Here is a 24,232-nt window from a genome sequence, read left to right as displayed (position 1 = left end):
GTGAGAGGCTGCATTGCAAATGAATTCACACGAGACTGCAGAGCACGAGACCACACTTCCCCTCTCCCACAGGAATGCTGTGACATGGAGGTTGCGCCCTCATACCTGCTGGTGGATCAGCTCGTCGTGCTGCTGCTGGAAAAGCTGTTGGCTTCTCTCCTGATCCTTCGTGCCGCAGCCTCCGTCCCTCATGGCTTCTTGCCTTGCCCCTCGCAGAGGATCCCCTCGCCCTCGACAGTGGTCCCCTCGCTCGCTGGCCCCCTCTTGCAACCTGTCCTCGTTCTGTAACCCCTCGTCAGCGTCCATGTCTTCCGAAGGGATCTGACGTAGGCGTGGCTTCTCTAGGACACGCTACAAGAAAAAGGCCCCAGTAATGGGGGAGAGGCATCAAAACCACCACGCCGACAGAAACCAAGCGCAGACCTTCATATTTGCCCATGGAGAGTCACACATACTAATATGTGGGCCTTTACACTTAAATTAGTCGGGGAAGGAATCCATGAATGTTTCGGCACATGGCTCTGAGAATAACGCCTGCTGTTCAACACATCCAGAAAAACGATTTTATACTCCTGGAAGCTAGTTCAAAAAGGTTGTTTTGTGTTTAGCAGGACCCTGGAGAAAACCTCAAAGTGAAGGACCCATCTTTCGGGCTGCTGCCACCAAGGCCCAACAATGCAGCACCCAGATTTTTTGTGCCAAAAGTCATCAGGATTTTGAAATACCTATCCAGCCAGGATGACACTTATTAGATAAGACCGATTGCTCACCTTATGGAACAGGTAGGTCCCTTCCTCTAACAGCTACAGCACCAGCAGAGTGGATAGAAGACATGCTTTGACTCTTTGGAAGAGAGCCCTTCTAGGAGCAGCCCATTAAGAACTGCTGCGGGTTCTAGGCAATGCACTAAAGGGAGATGCCATACCATGCACGGCCTGCGCACCTTCTATACCCACACCCACACAGCACATTTCATATTTGTATTTATTGAAGACATGGGGTTCATTTTCAGGTCCTGAGCCCAATTTTTACAGAAAATCTGAATTTTTCAAAGTGTGTCTGGCAGAATTGGAGCGCAGGGCCGACTCAACATGACAGCCTGCTGCTCCCGCTCCACCCGACAAAGGGGTCTCCATGGCCACCAGCTCGCTTTCCCATGCTGGAAGTGTTTCCGCTATGTGGGGGACATTTCAAACGTACACAGCCTATATATTAGAATATGCTTTCCTCAAATATAAACATCCCCTGTAAACAAAACAGCATGATCATGGCATTGCCTGCACTCTATACTCGGCTGCTCCTTCTCTGTGGGCTCTCCTTTCCATGGGCCGCTGAGAGCAGAGGCACTCTTCACCATCCAGACCAACTCTCTAGACTTTGGCCGATCTCCCTATCTGACTGGCTAGAGTCCTGCACCTGTCTCCTCTTTGCCACATGTTGGCCCCTTCCCTACAACTCGCGTCCTCAGCCCAACAGCAAAGCTCGTCTGCCACGGGAATATAAAGACCCTCCCCGCCCCCACCCAACCCCCACCCGCGGCTTGATCAACAAAGAGAGGCTGGTCAAGTTCCCCAGCCTTCATGGTCATCCCTTGCCCAGGGCCCTTTCCCCTGTGCGTCCTTCCAGATGGAGGTGCCCCCACAACTCTGTTAGTAGTTGCTCTGGGAGACGGGAAGGGAGTCCATCATTCACCGCAGGTGCTCGTCTTGGAAAAAGGACAACGCTCTGCGTCATGGGGATGATGCCCAATCGAGAAGCCCTCAGCACTTCCGCCCCTCCCATAGGTCAATACATTGAGCGCCACGAGTAGGTATTCATAGCGACAGTGATTATTACAGCACATAGAAGGTGCAGGAATTTGGCATGCATTGCTATATTCATCATCACGTTATAATAATTAACAAAGCTTCTATGAACATACCAATCTAGGACATCCAGAAGCAGACCAGTAGGAGTCGTGATGACTCCTTATAAATGTATAGCCGCGTCTCTTCAGTGGTATGCCTGTCTCCATAGCCATATGCATCAGTATGGCCCGGAGAGATGCTACACGCCCTCGAAAGGCTCTGAACTAAACTCATACTTGACTCATGGTGTAAGAGTATAAAGCCAGTACTATTCTCTCAAAGCGACAGTGAGTGCTCTGAGCACTGGCACTGTGCAGAAGATGGCTTCCTTCTGTGGTTCCTTACACTGGTGTCCTGGATGTGGAACTGTGATCTTAATGTAGAGTTGAACTCCTTTAGGAGCTGGGAGAGGACATAGAAAGTTCCTGGGTGCTCATAAACTTCCAGTGAAGCCTTAGAACCTCCCAGAATCCTCAAGCAACAACATCTAGGAAAGAGTCTGGGAGGGCCAGGCTGTGGCAACCTATTGTCTCACTCACAGGAAGTGGCACCCAGTCAAGGTTTCCCGCAAACTACTACACCATCGCCCCCGCTGCACAACCTCAAATCCACTGCCCAATATCAAACCAGAGGCATGGCATTCCCCATCTGATGGAGAATCCCCCCCCCCGTACTGCAAAATAAATTCAAACCTGCAGCAGAAACTGCGCCCAGTGGCGGTATCTGAAACTTGCAGCAGAATCTTTACTGGCTGCACTCTGAAATTCGGCTGCAATGATTCACATTTTGCACCTTGTCCAAGTGCTAGCAGCGACTCCCGCGTGGAGAGCGCTCGGTCACAGGTACAGACTTGCTTTCACAGAGGCTAAGACCTACCTTGCCCAGGAGGGTCTGGGACTTGAGCCGGTCCAGGAAGTGGGCATGCTGAGCCTGTAACAGCATCTGCTGCTGCTGCACGGCTTTTTGGTTTTGAGGGAGGGGTTCCGACCGGGTTCGCCCCAGAGGTTTATGGTGGCTTGGGACGGACAATCGATCTGCAGCGATGAGCGGGTGCGCCAAGTGGAAGGGCATCAGGCCTGCAACGGAAAAGAAGAAGAGCGGCATTAGTGAGTGGAAGGAGAATGTGCCGTCAATGGTAATGTCCTGGAACCAAGGGGCAGAGCCTGTCCAATCTGCCTCTCTTACAGGTGCCAGAAGCTGGGCATGTAACTAGCGGTGATGCATTGGAATCAAAAGGCACCGCAAGAAACTCATGTTCCAAAAAATTTTATGTTACTTCAAAATGCCTTCATACTGTGCCAAATCACCACTGTAGTAGTTTCATAGAGCCTAGATACCAGGTTTTCCTCTTCTAGCACCATATTTCTAGAGAGTATACCTCAGGGGCAAAGTGTTTGTCTTGGAAGCAAGACAACGCAGTGCAACACAGGTTCGAATCCCGATCCTGCGCTTAGAAACCACTCGCTGGTATTAAGTGCATTATAAATAAACAATAAAATAATACATTAAATAAAAAATGTACCGCTGGTTATCAAGGAAGATTAGGGTTATGTGTAGGAGATCCACCAATCAGGATGAAATGGCTGTGCTGTGCAGTTTCAAAGCCTGGTGACAGCTAATACCTTTGCCATCTGCATCCCACCCTCTGCCAATCCTTCTGCTGAAGGTATGGGGCTCTGCATTGCACGCGGGTCAAAGTGACTGAAGGGCCTCCATCCTGGCAAAGAAATGATGTCAGGGCATGTCGTACATCTTTACTGCTGATCCCAAATCTATTTTGAAGGCCTGAAATAGGAACTCAACTTCCCCATGGTTATTATGGTTCAAATAGGGTTCAATAAAAGCACTGCACAAACCATTAGCATATGCATGCAAGATTTAGGAGCCATACCAGGCCAGACACAAGAGCAGACACTAACAGATGTACATCTTAACCCTGGTCGGAGCCAAGGCACAGGCGACTTCAGAGAAAAATAAAAAAACGAAAGAAAACCCCACCTCTCATTAACCGCCACTTTTTAAATATCGTTCGTGGAGTTTTTAGTCAAACATTTTTTTTAAAAAAAACATTTCAAACGAACTTTTTTAATATGCACATGTGTAAAATCTCAAACGGACCGCTAGATGGCAGCGCTGTCAATTCGATTGTGCGAATCACTCAATTGCAACGATTTGCAGCAATTTTCCAGTCGATGCATACTCCTGCTGGGGAGGCATTGTGAGAGGGAAACAGCAGCCACGACAAAGCTCGGGCTGGGGATATTCCAAACTTCCTACAGGAGCCCCTCATACGAGGAGGCACACCAAGGCAGGCAGTACAGGTGGAAGGAAGTACGTGGTGACATACACAAGACCGTGTTCTCGCTCATGCTCATAGAACACAAACTGAGCGACGCTGTGGCTGGCTGACACTTCTGTCAGTCACCGCTGCCTGACAAACACATGGCAGCAGGCTCATCTCCCATCGCACCTGGGGTTGTGGCAGGATAATGTCCCGACATTGTGTGGTGGGACTGGGGGGCCCTGGCTCAGCCTCACTTTTTGGAGACTTCCGGGGCTCGGCCGTGGCTGGCCGTGGCCCACTTACAGCACTGGATGAAGGACAGTACACACAGCGTACCATTTTGGTGGTGCAGCTTGTGCCATTTAACACTCTGCACTTATTTCCTTGATTCTCACGTACATTGTGGCATCTGACATTTGTCAGAGGTCTCGACCCCACTGGTGACAGCACATTGTCTGGCTCCAGTTTAAGGTTGATCTGCTTCAGGTTGGTGGTGGACAGAGTAGCAGCTCCTGGGGTTAAATCAGACTCCTAAACTCATGGGGTGGAACACAGATGAAGGATATTGGTAGCCTCCATAAAACTGGTGGGGGGTGTCATTGCAGGAAAGTTAGGAGCATTAGCGCAAAGAATGTTGCCATGTCCTGCTACTTTGTGTGGCTTGTTTGTGTCCTCACTATGCTTCCCGCTATTCTATTCTACTTTCTACCTTATTGTGTACTGCCCCAGGTGTCCCATTTCGATTCTGCTTCTATCTGACCCACTGTGATTCTGCCCATTGGGATTTGCTCCCTTTTCCCCCAATGCAATTTTGCTGCCATGTGTCCCTCAGTGTGGTTTTGCTTCAGGATACTCCACTGTAATTGTGCCCCTCTGGGGATCTGCTCCTAGGTCCCCCACTGTAATGCTGACTGCTATGATGATTCTGCTCCTAGGTCCCCCACTGTAATGCTGACTGCTATGATGATTCTGCTCCTAGGTCCCCCACTGTAATGCTGACTGCTATGATGATTCTGCTCCTAGGTCCCCCACTGTAATGCTGACTGCTATGATGATTCTGCTCCTAGGTCCCCCACTGTAATGCTGACTGCTATGATGATTCTGCTCCTAGGTCCCCCACTGTAATGCTGACTGCTATGATGATTCAGCTCCTAGGTCCCCCACTGTAATGCTGACTGCTATGATGATTCTGCTCCTAGGTCCCCCACTGTAATGCTGACTGCTATGATGATTCTGCTCCTAGGTCCCCCACTGTAATGCTGACTGCTATGATGATTCTGCTCCTAGATCTCCCACTGGAAGTCTTTACTGCTGTCATTTTGATCCCAGCTGTTCCTTGCAATTCTGCTTCCAAGTGCCCTATTGCAATTCTGCTCCAAAAGTCCCACTAATTGTACTCCCATGTGTCCCACCGCAGTTCTGTCTCTATCCGTCCCACTGTGATTCTGCCCACTGGGATTTGCTGCTATGAGATGCACTATAATTTTGCCATTGTCTCCCACTGTAATTTTGCCCATCTATGGTGTTGCCCCTGGATGTTCTACTGCAATTTTACCCCTCTGGAGTTTTGCTCATAGGTGTCCCACTGTTATGACTTTGCTTATAACTGCTCCACTTCATTTCAGCTGTTCAGAGCCCATGCAGGGAGTCTTGCCTTGATCGATTTCACCGGACTCCTGACTTGCTACCAATGATTGCCTGCTTCTCTAGGTCTTCTCTCAGTGTGATTTAGGATGCAGTGCTGCATGCAGTCCACTGCTAGAAACACCAGCCAATTCCAGGGTGGGTGAGTTCTCACAATTAAGCTACTAGAGGTGCACCACTACCTTGAGTGGTACCACTGCCACACCGGATAGATGCCCCAAACATCCACCGAGGTCTCCACTGACTGCTCCCGGCATTAAAACACTGAAATCCTACATTCCAGCACAGAAAGGGAATACGTACAGAGCCACACACACATGACAATTGAACACCCATCCAAAAAGACATCAAACATCAGATCACTGCACCTTTCCAGCCATTTTATACATCAGTCCTGGCCAGCGCACACTCATACGATTGCCACACAAGACACCTCTAGTGCTCTCTACGCAAACCACCCAGATACATAAGTACAACAATTTCACAACCACACTGCGCATGGCATGAATTTTAATTGGATAGAATAGTTAATGCAAATGAAAAATAGCTGACTCGTGTTTCGACCACAAGGTCTACTTCCCCGCTTTACAGTATTCTGTTCCCCCACTTGTGGGAACCAGGGTATACTTTTTGGTGTGAAATATATCCCCCGCTATTGCACAGCTCTCAACTCTAATGTACCCAGCAGATCGCCATGAATCAACTCTCCGGTGGCATCCAGACTTATGCCATCCCATTATCTTCTGACACCTACAACCCTAACCATACAGAGTGCACAGGTATTTCCAAAGTGCACACACCAAAACAAGAGTAATGCTTTCTTGAATGTTCCCTCTTTCAACACTAACCAAACTCAGCCGACCACTCTTTCAGATCCACTAGGGGCGCCAAAAGACCATTAAAATGCCTAGAGCTTGATACCAAACCCAATAACAAATATATGTCTAACACATCAGAGGAACAGACCCTGTGTTGTTGCACTGAAGGAGTTAACTTTTGAAAATGTAAAAAGGATAGTATGAGCAAATTCACGACTGTCATCTGGCAGTGAACCCCAGTGGGGTACCTTCCTTCATAGATGAGGATGGGTTCATCCAAGAAAGGAGCCCAAAGGAGTTCACAAAGTTCACTTCCTTATGAATGACTTCCTGGTCCAGACTCTTGCAAACCAGCTTCACTGGTGACATCCTTGTACTGCAAGGAGGGGGAGAATTATTTGGGGCAAAAAGCGTGTCTGCATAAGCTCCCTATTGCACGGAAGAGCTCTCCCACGGCTGCCCTCAGTGTTTTAAGTAGGATGAGAAATCGAGGTGGGGGGGCGGGGGGGGGCCCTAACAAGGGGCGTGGGTGAATGGTAGCCGTGGCCTAAACAGTGCCGGGTGTGCAGTCCCAGAAAACAACAAATATGCAGTAAGAAACAGGAATCAGCTGGTGGTATTCAGCGGCAGAAACAAAAATGTACTTTGAAACTTAGTCTATTTTACTTTATCCTGGTTTTATGGGTTGGCATATTGCGTTATCAAGATGAACAGCGCAGATGTTTATCAAAAGCTAAAAACAACACAGTTAACATCTTTTAAACAATGCTGCATAAAAGACGCGAAATCTGATGAACCTGTGTTGTATTGTTTAAGGAAAATCAATTTGCACTATTCGTCCTGATAACACGGTATTCCAACTTCTTTAATAAAATATTAGACTAAATTAAGTTATAAAGTAATACACTTTTCATAAACTGAAAAAAAAGATTAATTGTGGCCGACAGCAGATAAAGCAGAGTCATCGGTGGTGTGATGCAGGGCATTACAGCATGTGACACCAGGTGCGGATTTCCCTCTCCACGTTTTACTAGTCACCCATTACGCCACTGAGGAGCCTGCTGTGTCTTGAAGTATTCACTGCAGACTTGGGCCCGAGCAAACAAGGAAGCAGCCCAGCCCCTGTGACCCACACCTGCATGTAGCAGTCCTTGGAGGCCACGGGCAAAAACATCCACATAGTCAAATAAATATGAACTGGGATACAATACCTAAGCGTACTTCAAATGTCCGCCACACGATGGCGCAGGATGACTGGCATAACATTATCCTTTGATGAAATCGGTACAATGGGTGCGAGGGAAGCCCGGCAGAGAGCTGGCTCAAACGCATTTTGTGTTAGACTGCCAGGGCTCAAGCCCAGCTATCCGTATCCGTGGCCCACTTAAAGCCCTGACCCTCACCCCAATCACCCTAGTAAGGATCATGATGTGGACCAAAGCTACAAGGGACACTCAAACTGAGATTTTTTGAGACCTTATGGATGAAGAAGCTACTCACGAAACCGTAAAAGAGAAGGTAGCTGGGGCAGGGAGGGCCATTCAGTGTTCCTGAGGTTAGGAGGGAAATCGTAAAAAAACAGTTTATGGTTCCGAAGTCTTGTAGAAGAAAGAAAGAAAGAAAGAAAGAAAGAAAGAAAGAAAGAAAGAAAGAAAGAAAGAAAGAAAGAAAGAAAGAAAGAAAGAAAGAAAGAAAGAAAGAAAGAAAGAAAGAAAGAAAGAAAGACACCTTAGCTGTGTGGTCTAGCAAGACTGCCACACGTAGAACTGCAGTAGACTCACCTGTCACAAGTGGTGCGTGCGTGCCAGAGGGCTCCAAGATGATGAGGGACTGCATATGAGGGGCGAGCGGGTTTCCGGGGTCATGCTGCTCCAGTCCTGACGGGATGAATATCTGGGAGTGGGCCCCAGACAGAACAGGACTGTTCATCACAGGGACTCTGTGCACCAAGCCCTGGAGGCTCCTTCGGTCTGGCTCGCCCTGCGGGTAGAAAGAACTCTGGTGAAACGGCTTGGATAGGGCGCGCCTGGCGGCACAGGGAGCGGACAGAGAGCACACGTAGGAGTGGATGTTCAGGACAGAGAAAAGGACAGGCACTGGGGCCTGGGGCATTGTGTATATACACTTCTCAAGATCAAATGTAATGCTCTTCACAGAAAAGTGCAGTTTATTTGGAAATTAAAAGCAAACTGGTACTAAGCAAATACGTTTGTACGGGTTCAGGGAAGCATATGCCTCCAGACTCATACAGGAATGTATTTTCACTTTTAAGATTGCTTAACACTTTGTTGTTTGTTTTGTTTTTCCTTTGGATACAACTTGATTTTCCATTGTTTCACATATACAATTTTCTGTTCAAACTTTATTTGTAAGGAAGATGCGCCACCGTCTGGCTGTCTTGTAGAAAGCAGGTGGATATTCGTTACATTTGGAGCGCCTCCAGCGCTCTCCATTGACTTGAAATGTGCCTTTCATACTCGGCCGTAGATGAAAGCTGCATTGCTAAAGACATGTGCGCTGGCTCAACAGCGGTGTAGGCAAAGGAAAGACGCCAGCCACTGGGCTATCGTCCCATAGAACAAAACCCCATAACCTGCACTAGCATGCCCTGCCCCAATGATGAAACATGAGCCGTGCGCCACTGGCATTGTGCCTGCCCTCCGGGGCGGTATCGTTGGGCAGGCAACATTGCTTTTAGTGATCGGCTCTTCCAATCTCTTGGCGACTTACTTTTGAGAGCAAAGTTGAAGAGGCGTATAAGTGCACACATTCCTGATCCCATTCTATCACAGCTACGGACTGAGGCGGCGTTCCACCAGTTTCATTCATTTGGCATGAGATGGGACATGAAACGATCCAATCGTGGGTGTAACCAGTCTGCGATTGATTTCGCGATATGCAAAGCAGATTGGAGAAAGAAAAAAAAACAGAGCCTTTTTGCAAGCCTATCACTTGAATGCCAGGCCTACACCGACAGCCTCACCCCTTAGCCACTCCCCATCCCACAAACGCAGCAGTGTTGACACTCCTCCCTTTTCATCCCTGCCATCAGTGTTTCACCAGTCTTTTCCCATGCCTATTGCTTTCATTCGTCCATTTGTTGCTGGGCATCGCCCTCTCCCCAGCTGGCACAGCAGCAATCGCTGCTGCAAAACGGGCAACACTGCAACAGATCTTTTGCAGTAATGCACGATTTCTGCATTGGAAAGCAGCTGCTTTTTGTAATATTTGTAACTGGTTATTTATAACGCGATTAATTCTAAGAGGTTTCTAAGCGCGGAACCGGGGATGGTACTTGTGTTGCTCCGTGTCGTCTTGCTTCCAAAACGGGCGTGTTGCCCCTGAGCTATCCTCCCGAGGTCATCCAAGCCCTGCTACCCAACGCTAATTAAAACAAATGAAAATAAAAATTACGACTGTATAGAGATAGAGCTCTCTATGGCCAGAATTTAAAAAATAAATACAATAAAACATTTTTTTTAAAGGATTTGCCGCCTTGGCTGGCTGCTTTAGACGATTCTGGCACAATTTGTACCAACCACTGGGAACTCGCCACATCTCACACAGGCTCGGGAGCTGAGCTGAGCTGAAGGGATATAGACGGTGCCTTTAGACTAGTGTTACATGTCTGTCCTGCCCCCAGCCTCGGTCCCATGCGACCCCGCCATCCACTAGTAAACTGGTCACTGCCTCTACCGCACAATACACAACATCTTCAACATGGGGGGCTAGCAAGCGAAAGGGACACAAATGCGGGCAATGGCACAAGAGCTTTGCCAAAGCGCTTTCAATTCAACACATGAATTAAAATACAAATGTCCCACACGTGGGCAAGCACTTCTTCAGAATTTTTTTCAGACAGAATATTTTTGCTTCTACAAATGATATTACATACCTCATCGGGTCTTCTCCATTTCTTGTAACTCCGTCACTTTGGAACCCTTCTCACCCGCGCGCCTGCCCGCGCATGCGCGCGGCTCTGCACATGCCCCTTCATCTTCACCCTCTGTGCTGCCGCTCTCCTTTGGGTTTGCCTACCACCTCTTTACGGATGACATGCCAATCATCTTCTCCATCACTACCTTCCCTCCTGGCCGCCCTGCCCACTTATCTGCCTATCTCTCAGCAACCCGTCACTGGAAAGCACATTGTTGCCTTATGCCGACTCCTCCAAGACCAAAGCAATCTAATTTCCTCCCTCATAGATCCACTGCCGTTCCTTCACCATCTCACTTCCACGGACTCCCTCTCCCACTCCCCCTCCTTTTTGATAGTGACCTTAACCTCCAGCTCTCCATTACTTCTACCTCAGCTGTGGCCAGGATTAATCCGTTCAATTTCAGGACAATCGCCCCCCCCCCTCCTCCCCCACTTATAACTCTACCAAAACCCTCATACAGACCCCGGCACTCAGCCTCCTGGACCTATGGGCTAGCTTTCTACCTGTCCAACCCTACACGTGTCCTCACTTAAAGGACTCCACTCGGCCATGTGGACCCTCGGAGATCATCCCGCTTGTCTCGCACCTTCAAGCTCACCCTCGATGCCGGCGGCTTTCCATGAAAAAACAGTCCCACTTCAAACTTCCACAGCTTATCTGCAAACCCCTGTATACACCTGCACCCCCCTGCTTAGCTAACCCTTCCTCCGGCATCTCGCCTCCCAGCTGCCCCCACTCTAGTAGACGCCCCAATATCTGTTTCCCGACCACCCCGTGCTTCCTCTTCCTTCCACTGCTCCACTCCAATCACCCCGGACCCCTGAACTCCCCGTCTTCATGTTAAAATTACAACTACTCTGCAGTCCTTCAATGTTGCACTAAAGCGCTTCCACATGGGGTACCATCGACTTACTCCCACATTTCTCCCCCTTCTTAACTGCTCTACAATGCCCTGCACTGTATATGCAACCCTGTATATAGGGCTCCCCTTTAGACTAATGTAATGTGTCTGTCCTACCCCCAGCCTCTGTCCCATGTATTTCCCACCCACCCACCGATAAGCTGATAACTGCCTCTCCCCACTTATGAACGGGCAACTGACGCAGGATTGGTACGCCAACAGTTTCCTTTTTGCAAGTGTTTCTGGTGGAAACAAACTGGGCCTTCAATAAATAACTAATTACCATCTATCGAGGTGGTAACAGGGTTGCCCTGTGACTGTCGAAAAATAGGAATGGCGGAGGGGAGAGAGTAAACAAGGATAGAGAGATTGATTGTCTTATTCACAAAGGGGTAGACATTTCAAGCGTCAAATTCCTGGCCAGTGGTTTAACCCATCAATTCTCTAGATCCACACCGAACACCACTTCTTATTTGCCAAGAGTCAATTACCACTTGCCAAAGGCTAGCAGAGAGGGCACATTTTGAGGCCTGGTTAGCAGAGTATCACAGGCTCTGTAATGGTCTCTCACATATCAAACCTGGGAGGATAGATTGATCATGGACTTCATCTCGGGAGGATAGCTCAGGGGCAATGTGCTCACCTTGGAAGCAAGACAACACGGAGCAACACAGGTTCGATCCCCGGGTCCGGGCTTAGAAACCTCTGGGTATTAAGCGCGTAAGAAATAACCGATCAAATTATCATATCTTCTTACCAATTCTTATCACCCCCACAAATGCATTCTATGCTTCTGATCACCCTCATCTGGCACAGTCCTCCCTTCCCAGTTCCTTCTCAGCAGCCATTATGACCGCCCCTCTCTCCACCCGTTCTTTACCACCCGCCAAACCTGGAACCGTCTCCTTACCCTGGGGCTGGTGGTAGTGGCTGGCAATCCCAGAGTGATGGTGGGCAGCGAGGCGGCGCTCGGGTGCGCAAGCTGTGACAAGGAGCTCTCATGCATCATCAAACGCTGGGCAAGCGGCGTCTGCAGAGTGGAGAATGGGAGTATGGTTTATGTTCACAAAGATACATGAGCAAGGAGCGATACACCCAGGGAAAGTAGGCATTGTGAGTGATACACCAGAGAAAGAAGGGGTGGGGGGGCATACGTCACAGGAAGGATGGACACACCAGAGGAATAGCATCAACAGTGAAGAATAGGCCAGACATAGGAGAGATCAGCAGAGAGAGGTTCACAGAACACAGATATGAGAAACGAGCGGCACACCACGGAAAGGCGACATCACAAGCAGAAGAGGAAGCAAGGAAGGGTGAGGCCACATGAGGAGCCCAGCTAACAAAGGAGGCCTACACATCTAGGGATACAGCAGAGAGGGTGGCATCAGAGAACGTTGCACTAGAGAAAGGATGGACCGTCAACAGATGGTTCTTCAGAGAAAGTACATTGCAAGGAACTGTAGTGACAGGAAGCATAGCAAGAAACTGATACAGCAGTGACAGGAGGCATTGCAAGGAACTGATACAGCAGTGACAGGAGGCATCCCAAGGAACTGATGAAGGGGTGACAGGAGGCATTGCAAGGAACTGATATAGCAGTGACAGGAGGCATCCAAAGGGGCTGATAAAGCAGTGACAGGAGGCATTGCAAAGAACTGATATAGCAGTGACAGGAGGCATCCAGAGGGGCTGATACAGCAGTGATACGAGGCATTGCAAGGAACTGATACAGTGACAGGAGACATTGTAAGGAACAGATACAATAGTGACTGGAGGCATTCCGAGAAACAGATACAACAGTGACAGGAGGCATCACAAGGGGCTGATACAGCAGTGACAGGAGGCATCCCAAGGGGCCGATACAGCAGTAACAGGAGGCTTTCCGAGAAACAGATACAACAGTGACAGGAGGCATCACAAGGGGCTGATACAGCAGTGACAGGAGGCTTCCGAAGGAACTGATGCAGCAGTGACAGGAGCAGCACAAGGGGCTGATACAGCAATACGAGAAGGCATCCCACGGGGCTGATACAGCAGTGACAGGAAGCATCCCAGGGGGCTGATACAGCAGTGACAGTACACATCACAAGGGTCTGATACAGCAGTGACAGGATGTGTCCCAAGGCACTGATACAGCAGTGACAGGAGGCATTCCAAGGAACAGATACCGCAGTGACAGGAGGCATCCCAATGGACTGATACGGCAATAACGGGACACATCCTGAGGGGTTGATACAGCAGTGATGGGACACATCCCAAGGGGCTCATACAGCAGTGACAGGAGGCATTCCAAGGAACTGATACAGCAGTGACAGGCGGCATCCAGGGGCTGATACAGCAGTGACAGAAGGCCTCCCAAGGGACTGATACAGCAGTGATGGGATGGGAGGCATCCGAAGGGGCTGATACCGCAGTGACAGGCGGCATCCCAAAGGGACTGAAAGAGCATTGAAAGGACGCATACCAAGCGGTTGATACAACAGTGACATAAGGCATTCCGAAGAACAGATACAGCAGTGACAGGAGGCATCCCAAGGAACTGATACAGCAGTGACAGGTGGCATCCCATGGAACTGATACAGCAGCGACATGAGGCATCACAAGGGGCTGATACAGCAGTGACAGGAAGCATCCCAGGGGGCTGATACAGCAGTGACAGGAGGCATCAGAAGGGGCTGGTACAGCAGTGACAGTATAGATCACAAGGGTCTGATACAGCAGTGACAGGATGTGTCCCAAGGCACTGATAAAGCAGTGACAGGAGGCATTACAAGGAACAGATACCTCAGTGACAGGAGGCATCCCAAAGGACTGATACAGCAATAACTGGACACATCCTGAGGGGTTGATACAGCAGTGATGGGACACATCCCAAGGGGCTCATACAGCAGTGACAGGAGGCATTCCAAGGAACTGATACAGCAGTGATGGGAGGCATCCGAAGCGACTGATACAGCAGTGACAGAAGGCATCACAAGGGGCTGATACAGCAGAGACAGGAAGCATCCCAATGGGCTGATACCGCAGTGACAGGCGGCATCCCAAAGGGACTGATACAGCATTGACAGGACGCATACCAAGGGGTTGATACAACAGTGACATAAGGCATTCCAAGGAATTGATATAGCAGTGACAGGAGGCATCCAAGGAACTGATACAGCAGTGGTGGGAGGCATCCCAAGGGACTGATACAGCAGTGGTGGGAGGCATCCCAAGGGACTGATAAGGCAATGACGGGACACATCCCAAGGGGCTGATACAGCAGTGATGGGACTCATTCCAAGGGGCTCATACAACAATTACAGGAGGCATCCAGGGGCTGATAGAGCAGTGACAGGAGGCATCGCAAAGAACTGATACAGCAGTGACGGAAGGCATCCCAAGGGGCTGATACAGCAGAGACAGGAGGCATCCCAAGGGGTTGATATAGCAGTGACGGGAGGCATCCCAAGAAACTGATACAGCAGTAACAGGAGGCATCCCAATGGACTGATACAGCAGAGACAGGAGGCATCCCGAGGGGCTGATACCACAGTGACAGGAGGCATCCCAGGAAATGGATACAGCAGAAACAGGAGGCATCCGAATGGACTGATACATCAGTGACAGAATGAATTCCAAGGGGCTGATGCAGCCGTGATGGGAGGCATCCCAGGGGCTGATACAGCAGTGACAGGAGGCATCCCAGGGGCTGATAAAGCAGTGACAGGAGGCATCCCAGGGGCTGATAAAGCAGTGACAGGAGGACTCCCAAGGGACTGACACGGCAGTGACAGGAGGCATCCCAATGAACTGATACAGCAGTGACAGGAGGCATTCCAAGGGGCTGATACCGCAGTGACAGGAAGCATCCCAGAGGCTGATACAGCAGTGACAGGACGCATCCCAGGGGCTGGTACAGCAGTGGCAGGAGGCATTCCAGGGGCTGATACAGCAGTGACAGGAGGCATCCCAGGGGCTGATACAGCAGTGGCAAGAGACATTACAGGGGCTGATACGGCAGTGGCAGGAGGCATCCCAATGGACTGATACAGCAGAGACAGGAGACATCCCAGGGGCTGATAATGCAGTCAAGTTGCTGATCCCTTGCACGTGCACTAAAGAAATGAACCAGTTGCTCTGTGACCAGGAGTAGATGAAGAGAACAGGAAAGGTCACGGGTCGTGAACTGGAAGGAGGCCAGTAGCGAGGAAGTTACAACAGCTACGTGAATACTTCCACAGATCAAGACACACAACCTCAAACTCATTATGAGAAAATGAATGCACCAGACGTATGCGTATTCAGAGGTTTCACCCCCAAACATTTGAAACTGGCAAATTCCATCCTGGTATGGAGGTAAATTAGTTGCATATGTAGATATATATAGATAGCTATATTATATGGTAGGTGAATGCAGCTGTGGGGAAAGCGGGGCCTGAGAGGGGAGAGCATTTCCAGGATGAAATGTACCTCTTGAAGTAGATGGTATGAGAAGGCCACGTAACCCTCACTGCACGGATCCAGAGTCTGGCCACGTGCAGTGAGGCCTGATACGTTAACTGTTCATTGAGGCCTGGCTTGCCCTGCTATCAGCCCCACTCTGCCTCGCTGCACTCGGGGGCTCCTCGCTCGCCCCCCACGTTCAGTAAGGCTCCGACTGCCGTCAAGATTGGAAGGCCCGCTTGTGTCACGTGGTTACAGGCGGCGGGAGCTACGCCCCGGGGCTGACGGGAATTGTGACGTCCGGCAGCTGCTCCGCTGGAAGGGGGTGCCTTCTGAGCAGGAATTTCCAGCCTCTGCGGACCGAGGCGCCGTCTATTTTAAACGTTTTTGCGACTGAACTGCAGTAACCCCGCAGATCCCGCCGCTCGAAGAAACTTCTCGGATTGCACAGCCCTGCTACAGGGGTCAGAGGTCAGGCATATTTGGTTCCAGAAAACAGCAGTACTTCCCACATTCTTCAGCAAATGGACGAGCCTAACTTTGACATCCTCTGCTGCTCTTAATAAGGGATTCGTCTGTTTGCTCCAACCCCCGGGAAATCCTGCCTGTAATTGCCGAGTTGAAACCTATTTGCAAATAACAGCTAAGGACCTTTTTTCCTCTTCATCCTTGAGTGCAGCAAAAACATAACCGTCCATTTCATGCAGCTTATTGGGAGCCACGCTTCCAAGTCCCTCTCCTGGAGGTCACCGGTGCAGGGGGGTCTGGGTTCCCACACAGCCTCCTTCTACTCCTTCCAGCTCGGCTTCCCACCGCCCACCGGATGTTTACCTTTTCCGTGAATGGTGCGTTATATCCAATCACAGCTCCCTGAGGACGGCATCGCACGCCAAATAAACTCAGCTCGGCAGCCATCTTCCACCTCTGGCAACCTGCAATCCACGCCCGGAGAGACAGGAGTCCTCTGTGATGGACAACGGACTCGCACTACGAGGCACGGCATTTACATCCGAGTAAAGCACTCTTGGATAGCCTCTTGCGGACCCTCATCACCTGTTGAAAGATTCGGGGCGATCTGGAGAGACACAACTTCGACACCAGACGTGGGGTGGAATTCCAGAAGCACATTCCAAATGGAGTGGCGCGGGACTTCCTAATGCGAAAATACAATTGGTGGTCAGCTGTGCTGCCAGTTAACTGCTCTGGGCTGGACGTATCTTCGAAAATTACAAACTTGGCCTTTGGAATTTTGTGTCTGTGTGACTGGGTCCCAGTAACACAGGGTCCAAATTCAAGATTTTCGGAATACTAACTCGAAAAGGCCGACAACACTCGGCCAAAACTACAGTGGGGAAGCTTCACTGAAAGCAAGCAAGCACGTCACCAGAATTGGGAAACCCAGACGAATTTACAATAAGGGGCAGCTCAGTCTCCTCCAGTATGAAACTCCACCGGAAAACTGCTGCTCTTAAGAAGATGGTCCCGGCTGGGAGGGGATTGGCTCAACTGATCACTTCAGCACCTGGGGGGAGGAGGGCCTTAACACCCACCTGCTTCCAAAATGAAATCCAACTCTTCCAACACAACTGGAAAAAATGTCCCAAAAATATTTCTACTGTTGGGCAGACTGACCACTCATATGTGTCACAGATCTGGCTAACCCTCCAGACCCCCATTTTTCACTCTGCCATGCCAATACAGAAGCGGAAAGACCATATGCAAATCAGGCCCGGGTCCCGCCCCAAGAGGGCATCTGGATGACCAACCTTTCCCAGATAACCAGGTGGGCCTGGGCAGGCTCTTCTGGGCGCCTATGGGTCTCCATCGAGCTAGTGCTCCTGCCAAGGCATACTAACTGCAAGTATGCTAGGGCTAGCTGCCTGCTAAGAAGCCATCAGCCAAGAGATGCTGACCTCTCAGCTCTTTTCAGAGGCACTTACACTGGCACACAATGACAATGACTTTGTGGAATGCAGATGCTGGCTGAGAACTCATTAATACAAGCCAAGAGACTCATTGTGAGTGAAAGAAGGAAGGAGGGAATTTCCCTCAAAGGGTAGGGGACATGGGTGTGGTAGACCGCGTGCTGATTAGCAGCACCAGCCCAGTAGGGAGATCACGAGCTCGCCATGAGAAACTGGTGCACCTGAAAGGAATGTATGACTAGTGGAGTCATAGGTCAGGCAGGCCCTGCCTGAAATGGCAGCCATACACTATGGCACCTTAGCCTACCAGCCAACTCAGAGGTATGCTCCTGACAGAAACTGTCATTTTCCAATAAGGAATTTCACACCTGGGCCAGGGGAACAACATCCTCATGTGCGGCAACTATGGGACAACAAGCAGATCCTGAGCTAAGATTCCAGAGGACCTCAAAGGAAAGAGGATGCACCTTGATACATTGGCTATAATATCTGGCATAGGAGCATCCCTTCTGTGGTGCCTGGCAACAGCAGGAAATAAGACCAATACAAGGACAGCGGCAAGGCGGAACAGCCGCCCAGGGAGAACGTGTTCACAACTCTTGCCCAAGATCTTATTCAGTGGAGAGGGCAGAAAGATACACCGTTTGGTGTTGGCTATTCCTTGAGCTTCACTGCTGGCAAAGTCCATCGGTAACAACCCACATGTATGTCTTGAACAAGGTGGACATGTCTGAATGATGAACATCCTTAAGAGGTGTCCCGTCAGTTGCCAAAGTCCCAAAGTACCCCGTTTTAGGTCATGAACTTGACTTTCAGGTACCACCTAAAACTGCCAAACCTTTGAAATGGGCATTTGTTCTTTGAAATGGAAATGGCCGCTCCTTATGCTAGCAACCATTTTCTGGACCGAAATTCCTTGATCAGCCATTCTCGGGACGAGCAGGATCATGCACACCGATCATTATCTGCGACACAATTGATCGCTTTTCCTATTTCGTCACCTGTCGGATATTGAATCGGATTGCTAGCAGAGAATAAACAGGTTGCCTTATTGATCTTTCATGCTAAAGTCTGCATGTCATGACCAGGGGTGGTTGGTTACCTGCTTGATGGATTGACGAGTCAGAGACCATGCCCTGATAGCCAAGTGTGTGTGTTATCTAGCGAGTGTGATTGTCTCCAGGTAGATGTCCAGGAGGTCAGGGGTGTGGACGCAGGCAGGTCGTTGAAGTGATAGCTCATTACAACTGCAGCATCACACTCACAAGCCTGCTGTTCTGCTTTGGCGCAAAATGCACATTCCTCTGCTTATCACCCATAAAATCACCAATTAAAATCATTTGTGTCTGACAACCAATGCCAATCAATGCCATTTAGAGCTCCCCAATGTCCACCATACAAAGAGCTTCAGATGAAACCTAACAGTGCAATCACCCTGTACTCATCCAGACCACCTGCGACAGCGACCTACAGACTTCCCATGGCTTCCCAAGCAATAGACCTGGGGAATAATCCCAGTCTGGGCGCTCACCCATCTACAGCGTTATGTTATACAGATCTACAGAGCGCACTACCACCACAAGGCATCTTGGCGCTAGGAAACCACAATACGGTCCACCTTATTCTGCTCTAGAATAGAAACGTTTTCAGGGACCGTCTAAATTCCAGATGATCAGTGATCTGTTTTAATGCGGGTGGCAGGGCATTCCCAGCCACCCGTGTCCAGCAACAAAACAAGAATGTCATAGAAAGCAAAGTCACTGCCTCCAAACACACACCCCTAGTGCACATTTCACTCCAGAAAACAGGGAAGAGCAACAAAACAGAACGCCAGAGGGGGGGGCAGCAGAAACAGTATACATGACAGGCAGACAGACAGTGGTAAGCAGAAAGTTCCAGAAGGTGGGAGCCAGATGGCAGAAAGACTTTTCAAGGTAACAGTGAGTCCCCATACCTGCTGCAGACTTGTTGGAAGACGGAGAGGAGTTTTTGAAGTCACAGAAGAAAGATAGAATGAGGAGAGGCAGACCTGTCAAAGGATACTCTTCAATCGGGAATCCCGAAGAAACAGGTGAAGATAGATGGAGAAACGAGAAAAGCATGGATGTTGAAAATGAAATCTGGCCCCAACGTTCAGAAAGAAGAGTTCCTGGAGCGTGCACCAGATTGGAGAATCCAGATGGAAGAAACACAAAGACACAGCAGAAGACAGCAGCAACCAGTGGTTCAGCAAGGAAGTCTTTAAGTATAGGCGAAGAAGCGGGCGGTATGTCGTTACCTCCGGAGCCATGCCTGGAATGGAGGAGCTGCTTCCATTTTCTGCAGGAATGCTGTCATTGGGGGAGCTGCAGCCAGACACCGGGGTGCTACTGCTGCTGGGGGAAGAGTCTGCAATGACCAAGACAAGACACACAGTCACATGACAATTGAGGAAGGCACAAGCCCTTGCAGGAGCTTACAACGCGTCTTGATATGCACACATGTGTTGGAGAGAAGCATGCTGTGGCGGTTCTTTGAGTTGACATTCATATTACGGCTCATGAAAATCTGCCCTTAAAAGTAGCAGCCTTAAAAGTAGTTGGAGGCTTTTAGCCTTAAAAGTAGTTGGAGGGTTTCCGAAAACTAATCACTTCATTCCAAGACCCCTGGGGCCTCTTCATTGTTAGGGCATTCTCGGTTCAGTCTTCTTTTCAGCTAAAACCAGAAACATGCACTCGCTTGAAAGTTGGACGCTTTCTTTGCCGGATCTATGTAAAAATATCGAAAAAACCACTGCGTATCCGAAAATACTGAATTAATTTTCTTTTACAAAACTTCACTGCATATATAGAAAGGGGGGAGCCTCCCCCACAACCTTCCCCACGTTGATTATCAACTTAACCCATCCCGTCACATATATATTGAGTGAAATGGGGCTTTAAAAATTCGACATTGTCGGATTTGCAGTGATGGTCTGCAATATTTTGCAGTAATACCTCTGTGTCAAGGTTATCAGGAGTTTCTCGGCCTCCTAACAAATGGCCAGTCACATAAATGAGTGCGTCTGAGGGCTCACAGTGAAGTCGTTCTGGACCCGGTGTAATGTACAGTGAGCTCAAGGTGACTGTGCTTTTCCCAACTAAGCCTGTCTGTTGCACCACTAGAAGCACTTCTCCCGACAGGCTGGTGACAGTGACGAGGCACGAGTGGCCTCATGAGACACATGGAGATCAGCGTGAAGTTTGGTAAATTTCGTATTTTACCTTTTTATTCCTGAAACTGTGGTTGTTGAATATTTGTAAGAACTATTTGTTGTGAAGTTTATTTTTGTTTATGTGTGTGTGTCTGAGGAAAGAGAGGGAGATATGTTGTAAAGTGCTTATCTGTGAATGCATGAGCTGTGGGAATGTTGGCGTCCTGTTGTAGAATGTTGTCCCGTGGGTGTGCGAGAAGGTTCTAGCTTAGGTCAGTTGGAGCCGGGCCTACCTGGGTGATGGGACCCAGTGGTGTTGCTCAGGTGTCCTCTAATGTAAGACCTTGATGTAACTAAGAATAAACCTTAAGTGTTTGACCTACAAAGAGTAAGAAGCTACCTTTCTACAATGGCGGCGATGATGGAAAAGAGATCCTGGAGCAGTGTTTCAGGGCATGCTGGGAGTTGTATGGCAGCCAGAAGGGGCTAGCAGGACAGCGTCAGGAGCATAGAGAAATTGTTTGGGAGCAGAAGCAATTTTTTTTTGCCAGAGGTGGTATAAAGCAGTGAAGTGCTGTGCACATTAATGGAGCATAATTCGGGAGAAGAAAATGATGTTATCAGGTGATATTACGTCTGAAGTATCCTTTTGTGTAAAAATTCGTTTTTACAATGTATGACATGGTTTCTGAGATGTCACTGTTCTGGTTACAATTGTCATGCATGTAAGGTATGTGTGCTAGAGCGGCATGTTGAAGTTGTTGGCTGCATTGATGATTAACGTATGCTGCAATAAAGGTTAAAACTTTTGAAGGATTTGCAGGCATCTATCGAATTTTATGGACTTTTTTTTAAATATAGTCATTGTGTTAAGTGTGTTTAAGTGAGGACCATGAAGTATGCCAGGAGTGGCGAAATGGAAGAGCCTGTGTGTGTGAGTTAGTGATAATGATTTCGAGGCTTTGCAGTTATCTGTAGATTACTATTGGTCATGTATGGACTTTATAGAAATGAATTATTGTCTTGCTAGACAATTGTATGTACGTGATGTATGCCTGGTACGGCAAGTTGTTTGAGCCAGTGTAAGTGGGCTAGAGATACTTCTTTTTGAGGCATTGCAGGGTTTATGTTGTGCAATGCAACAAAGACTTTTAGCACTACAACATTACTTTTCACCATGCATGTTTTTGTTTGGTCCTAGCAAAACCAAACCAAATTGTAATAATTTGAAGGTGTAGATCATTCTTGGTAAGGATGGAAGTATAGCGCTAAGGGATCTGAAATGTACTTAGGATGACAGAGAGATCAGAGTAATTATGTCAGCAAATGTGCAAGAGTCGTGTACCCTCGAATGTTTAAGTTGAGGTTGTGCCTAATACTTAAATAAAGGGAGGTCGTGCCTCCCACATTGAGAATCTGGGTGTCAGATTAAAGTAGGGATGTGAAGTAGGGGTCATGCCTCAGCAATGGTTAAGGGAGTGAGGTCACGCCTGCACACAGATATATATGTGGCAGTAGTACGTTTCCCAATACATGTAGTAAGAGGTCCCGCCTCTAAAAGGCTTGGTTGCGCCAAGGACCATTTAGTAGAAGAGGGAGGGTTCCCTGAAAGTCGCTATGGGGAGGTAGTGCCCACCGCCATGTATCCTAGGTAGGAGAGTGATTTACACAGAGGTGAAGTGAGAGGTCACGCCTCCATTGGATGATGGTTGGGTCACGCCTGAGCCAGCAGTGTTTCTAAGTTGGCAGTGGGGTCAATCCCATGATGTTTTTAGAGTACCACACCCTCTTTAAAAGGTGCAAGTTGCTGTGTGAATGTGTGTTGTTAGTATTTTCGTGAGAAAAGAAGATATGTTGTGAAGTAGATTTGTTTATGTGTGTGTGTCTGAAGTAAGAGAGGGAGATATGTTGTAAAGTGCTTATCTGTGAATGCATGAGCTGTGGGAATGTTGGAGCCCTGTTGTAGAATGTTGTCCCGTGGGTGTGCGAGAAGGTTCTAGCTTAGGTCAGTTGGAGCTGGGCCTACTTGGGTGATGGGACCCAGTGGTGTTGCTCAGGTGTCCTCTAATGTAAGACCTTGATGTAACTAAAAATAAACCTTAAGTGTTTGACCTACAAAGAGTAAGAAGCTACCTTTCTACAATATTAACAGTCCATTTTTAATTTTTTAAGTAAACGCAATAGTCTGCAATGTGAAAAGGCATTTTGGCATATTTGTTTAACTACCTTACACTTGACGATTCCCCCTCTGACAGAGCTTTTCATTTTAATTCTATTTTGGATGACTCTTGCAAATGGCTGTGTTCTGTCTTGTGAAGCACATTAGCATTTGTAAACATGATTCAGGTTCCTTTTTTGCTGATGGCAGCAGTATTTATTTATTCAACAATGTAATTACCCACTCTAGTGTTTGCATAGGGACGCTCAGAAAATTATACTTCTATTATTGCACCATTTTGTGCTTTTGGTATTTGCAGAACAATTAAATCACGTATAACCGTTTCTCCCGCTAAGATGGAGTAGTTTACGTCCACTGCTCCCCATAGGTTATTTCCTTCTTGCGGCTTAAATGAGGGGACAAAGGACATACATGTCTGTAGCCCTCAGGATCCTCTGCCTGAATGGACTGTGCCAGCTCTTTTTTTCTACTCCTCCCAACGGGGGCTGGATCAGGCTCATCGCTCCCCATAGGTTATTCCCTTCTTTGGCTTGAATCTGGAAATGTGATTGGTTACTTCCCCTCCCCCTTTAACTGAGGGTGTTGATTGCGCTCAATCAGGATTGGGAAGGAGTCTAAGCATGCCATGGTCGGCAGCACCATCTAGGAATTACCTGGAATGTGACGCTGGGTGTTTCCACATACTCCTGTGCGTGTGTGCTCTGCCATCTCACAGACTGCAGGCACATGGGCCTCATTCCGAGTATGGCGGTAAGGGATAGCGGCCACCGGTAACGAGACCGGTGGCGGTGATCCCTTACCGCCATACTCCGAGTTCCCTTTGCGCCCTCGCTCTTAACGCCTGCTTTGAGCAGGTGTTAAAGTCGAGGGAGCAAAGGGGCCTCCAAGCCAATAACGGTGACCGTAATGAACGGTCACCGTTATTTGCATCTTCCCCATTCCCATTGAGCCCTATGGGGGCTCATTTGGGAATGGGGAAGAGCCTTGGTGAATGGGGAATTACCGCCCCGCCAACCTTGGAATGGGGCGGTAATTCCGCCATCCACCAAGGTGCTGCCGGTCCAGGTACGGCATCAACCAAGGCGTTAATAGCG

General features: G+C 48.8%; 1 protein-coding gene across 7 annotated transcripts in view; it reads right to left on the bottom strand.

Moving 5' to 3' along the window:
* The window catches only part of HDAC7 (histone deacetylase 7), a 1,864,336-nt gene that overhangs the window by 156,940 nt on the left and 1,683,164 nt on the right, over positions 1-24,232 (bottom strand). For all 7 annotated transcript variants that reach the window (XM_069653189.1, XM_069653190.1, XM_069653188.1 and 4 more), the window contains 5 exons: positions 20,066-20,175; positions 12,345-12,464; positions 8,375-8,573; positions 2,724-2,923; positions 106-351 (listed from right to left, as the gene is read on the bottom strand). In XM_069653189.1, coding sequence (XP_069509290.1) covers positions 106-351; positions 2,724-2,923; positions 8,375-8,573; positions 12,345-12,464; positions 20,066-20,175 — 875 coding nt within the window. The remainder of the gene's footprint in view (positions 1-105; positions 352-2,723; positions 2,924-8,374; positions 8,574-12,344; positions 12,465-20,065; positions 20,176-24,232) is intronic.

This window comes from Ambystoma mexicanum, chromosome 3q (genome assembly GCF_040938575.1).
Source record: "Ambystoma mexicanum isolate Mex_15411 chromosome 3q, UKY_AmexF1_1, whole genome shotgun sequence".
NCBI classification, from domain to species: Eukaryota; Metazoa; Chordata; class Amphibia; order Caudata; family Ambystomatidae; genus Ambystoma; species Ambystoma mexicanum.
The sequence above is the reverse complement of the archived record's forward strand: the minus strand, read 5'-3'. Positions and strand labels throughout refer to the sequence as shown.